Here is a 4294-nt window from a genome sequence, read left to right as displayed (position 1 = left end):
TGGATTTTTTCCTTCTCATTTTGTCTGTCATAGTTGAAGGTACCTATGATGAAAATTACAGGCCTTTCATCTTTTAAGTGGGAGAACTTGCACAATTGGTGGCTGACTAAATACTTTTTTGCCCCACTGTGTATGTGTGTATATATATATATATGTCAGCGCGGCTGCTGCTTCCACACTCACACACACACAGACGTGTGTACCGAAGTATGTGGAACCCCTTCAAAATGTGTTGATTCGGCTATTGCAGTTGCTGACAGGTGTATAAAATTGAGTTCAGTGACTTTTAACGTGGCACTGTCAAGGATGCCACCTTTCCAACAAGTCAGTTCATCAAAGGGTAGGGGGAGTTGTGGGTTATAAGGAAGGGGTAGGGATGTGCCTGCTAGAGGCTGCCCCGGGCAACTGTAAGTGCTGTTATTCGCGAAGATGGGAAACGTCTTGGAAGCAACAACGGCTCAGCCACAATGTGGTAGGCCAACACATGTCATCTATGCAGTCACTTTAACAACATGTACATACTAACTCAAATAACCGGTGCCCCCGCACATTGACTCTGTATCGGTACACCCCTGTATATAATCTCGCTATTGTTATTTCACTGCTGCTCTTTAATTACTTGTAACTTTTATCTCTTATTCTTATCTGTACTTTTTGAAACTGCATTGTTGGTTAGGGGCTCGTAAGTAAGCATTTCACTGTAAKGTCTACACCTGTTGTATTCGGCGCATGTGACTAATACAATTTGATATGTACAGTGCCTTCAGAAAGTATTCAGACCCCTTGACATTTCCAAATTTTGTTACATTACAGCCTTATTCTGAAATGGATTAAATAAATAAAAWTCTCAGCAATATACACACAATACCCCATAATGACAAAGCAAAWACAAATTTGTGCAAATGTATAAAAAATAATAATATACCTTATTTACATAAGTATTCAGATCCTTTGCTTATGAGACTCAATTGAGCTAAGGTGCATCCTGGGAGAAAAAAACAAATCCATTTTAGAATAAGACTAACATAACAAAATGTGGAAAAATTCAAGGGGTCTGAATACTGTTCATTCTAAATAGTATAATCTAATCTGTTCAAAATAGTGGCTCTGGGCCAGGGTGTTAAGTGTTTGCTTGAGCCTTCAACGACCATTGAATAAGAAGACAACTCAAGCCGCATGTAACGCCCTGGATCAGAGCTACCATGTTCCTTGGTGTTGGCTYACTTTGTCAGGGCCAAGCGTCTCCTGCAGAGCCTCGCCAATCTCCACCTCGTTGCCATAGATGGCAGCACAGTCGATGTGACGGTAGCCAGCCTGCAAAGCCCACACCACTGCCTGTTTCACCTGGAATACAGCACAAACCAAGAAGACAACCATTGTTACAAAGACCCCAACAGCAAGCCCATATTGATAGTACACTCCATTTTGATACAAACCTAAATTAGTCGGGATAAATATTTGATCCAAAAGATGAATGGTTAATCAATCACKTGTGAGGCACCTACCTTGCCAGGTTCGCTCTTCCATGTTCCTAGCCCGAGGAGAGGCATTTTCCGCCCGGTGTTGAGAACTGCAAAGTCATTTTTACCTGCCACTGCCATGTGTACCTGAAMGACAGGGCAGAAGACAGATGCCACAGCCGTTGGGATATTCACATTGAGCATCTCAATAGTGTTAAGTAGSTATTATTGTGTCCTCTCCATAATCATGTTGAAAACCTAACCAGTACCTTCACCTGCTGGTGGTAAAGAAAAGGAGACAATGAAAGTAACCAAATATCCTGCCCAGCACTCCCCCTGGCCTGATCCTCCTGCCTCTGGTTCATAGAACTTCTGACTGTCAGCTAATTTCGATTAACCAGAACTAAAGGCTTGCRTAATTGGCCAGCTGCTTAATTACAGTTCTATGGTACCAGTTATGTTTACATAGATCTGTCCACAAGAGAGTAACTATCAGCGAGCTGCTGTTTCCACAGATGCACAAGATTTGAGTCCACACCTGGACCGTCTCAGTCACTGGTCTAGAACTACTTCCTTCGCCATGCAGTTGAGTTTAGTCAGCTAGAATCACTGGCTACAATAKGCTAGCCTATTGCACCTTTTCTTAGCTAATACTCCATACTCGAAATAAGACCAGTTTCTAATAGATGGAACTAAAGTCAGTGAAATTAGTCCAATAATCGCTCCACTTAACCAGTAGAAATGGTGACTTAAAAATCAAGGTGTGCAATCAGAAGCCAACTGCAGTCAAACAAAGCCTGTTTGCAATCAACTTGCAATTAACGGGGTAGGGTGGACAACTGTATAACTGTTGCGGTCTGTCAGATTTACAATGCCAGTTATTAGGCAATCCTCCAACAAACGGACACGCAATGGCACTGCATCGTGCAATAATCATGAATACTGGAATAAGCAACCCAAATGTCAGTACATGATGATGTTTTCGATGTCATTTAAGTTCACTGACATTCCCTTCGCCTACATTACGTTTAACGTAATGTATCTCTAATCAGCTCACATATTTCACATKACATTTTACACGATTGTGAACAGAATCTATTCCAAGGATATTTTATTTGCAGATTTTTTRCCCAGTTCCACCTACAGTAATTTAAATCAAAACAATACACTGCCCTAACAAAACGACAAGCAGCTGTATTCAAACAGTTCCCACTTACTGTTACAGGTATCAATCTGCAAAACAACCTATATATTCTTCAACGGCCCGGTCACAAATATAAAATGATTAGCTGTTTAAAATATCCGAATTCATTTTGCTAAGATTTCCGTTTCCGGCGTTTGATCGCATTTTTCTACTGACGCWGAGTTATAATGCTGCGTTCAAAACAACTGGGAATTCGCAAAAAGCGAGCACTGACTGGGAACATTTATTTGAACGGTCATCCAACTCGAGAACTCGGGCCTCTTTCTAGAGCTCCGATTTTCCAACCTGAAGATCACTGATTTGAACTCGGGAAAAACGAGGTCAAATCATGACGTCAGTGACCTTCATGTCGAAAAGTTGGAGGTCTAGAAAGAGGCCAGAGTTCCCGACTTGGAATTCCGAGTTGTATGACCATTAAAACGATTTTACCAGTAGGAGTTTAAAAAAAAAAAAAAAATTCGAGTTCCCAGTTGATTTGAATGTGGCATAAAGAACGATCTTAGACSGTCCACAGATAGGGCTCATTTGTCTCCGCTGTGCAAGGAACAGGAAGTGGTCATGGGTAGACGGGATCCAACTTTTGTCTTGGCTAGAAGGGATCYAATATTTGTCAAATTAASGTCAGATTTGACTTTTCGTATTACGCTTCGAACACACCGGTTGYGTCATTGCGTTTCGATACACCAGAAGTCCMTTCATTTCCAATGGAACGCTGCGTTTGCCTTGCAGCATTGCGTTGCAGAGGCAGTTGYRGTGCGTTCTGTGTGGTGCATACGTTCGATTTATCGAGCTATGCATCAAATTGTATGCGTAGATTTACTTGACAGAAAGTAGCAAAATGTGAATGTTTATTTTTTGTTGCACACATATCCAGTAAAACAAATGTGGGATTACATATAGATAAAATTCTGATATTCTAAATAGGTGATCGATTCAACTAAGATGTAGCCGCTTTTAGCTAATCTAGGGTTGTCACATAAAAATTACAATGTATTCAATCAATTATGGTATTCCAAAAAGTGCTTTAATGTAATATGTATCTAGAATGTAGTTTACCTAGAAATGGATGAAACGGAGACCAAATGTCGCCCAGCGCTCTCGTTACGAACCCTGGGCTGAATGGAAACCTCCCGGTAGTTGGTATCCATGTGTAAGCGAGAGGGACACCTAACTGGATGCGAGTCCTGGCTCCATACCATCTGGATGCTAGGTGATCGACCTGGCTTCTCGGTCCCAGATCGTTAAAGCATAAGCTTTCGGAATTCCCCTTCCAAACATACGAGACAGCTCCTTGAATGAGACTGGACTGGGAACTTGCCTCTGCACTTGCGATAGCGTACCCGACTTGAACCATCTCTGGAACCACACAGACCTGCGCTTACGGCGGGGCTGGTCCCCCGGTCCCAACAGCCGCGACCAAGACCACCTTTCTCAAAGTTGGTCTCATTGTTGAAAGAGCCTAGCTGTATCTTGACTATTTATTATTGCATTTCGCTCCAAAACTGCATTTGAAGGGAATTATATTATAGGCTCTCACAATTAATTTGTGGATGTCATCGAATAAATATATACTTGGCAAATAAATTAATAAAACATGTAAGAAATTCTCCAGTCAAAACTGTTTTATTAT

The 4294-nt window shown here is 41.5% G+C and overlaps 1 protein-coding gene across 2 annotated transcripts in view; it reads right to left on the bottom strand.

Moving 5' to 3' along the window:
* The window catches only part of LOC111971199 (aldo-keto reductase family 1 member A1-B), a 12875-nt gene extending 10082 nt beyond the window's left edge, over positions 1-2793 (bottom strand). The window contains exons 1-3 of one of the 2 annotated variants that reach the window (XM_023997990.2): positions 2678-2793; positions 1506-1607; positions 1225-1344 (exon numbers count right to left, since the gene is read on the bottom strand). In XM_023997990.2, coding sequence (XP_023853758.1) covers positions 1225-1344; positions 1506-1601 — 216 coding nt within the window. In that variant the 5' untranslated portion in view covers positions 1602-1607; positions 2678-2793. Of the gene's footprint in view, positions 1-1224; positions 1345-1505; positions 1608-1998; positions 2018-2677 lie in introns of those variants that run through there. The other variant, XM_023997991.2, reaches the window with a different exon arrangement.
* Between the last annotated feature and the right edge of the window lie 1501 nt (positions 2794-4294).

This window comes from Salvelinus sp. IW2-2015, linkage group LG13, assembly GCF_002910315.2.
Source record: "Salvelinus sp. IW2-2015 linkage group LG13, ASM291031v2, whole genome shotgun sequence".
Classification (NCBI taxonomy): domain Eukaryota; kingdom Metazoa; phylum Chordata; class Actinopteri; order Salmoniformes; family Salmonidae; genus Salvelinus; species Salvelinus sp. IW2-2015.
The sequence above is the reverse complement of the archived record's forward strand: the minus strand, read 5'-3'. Positions and strand labels throughout refer to the sequence as shown.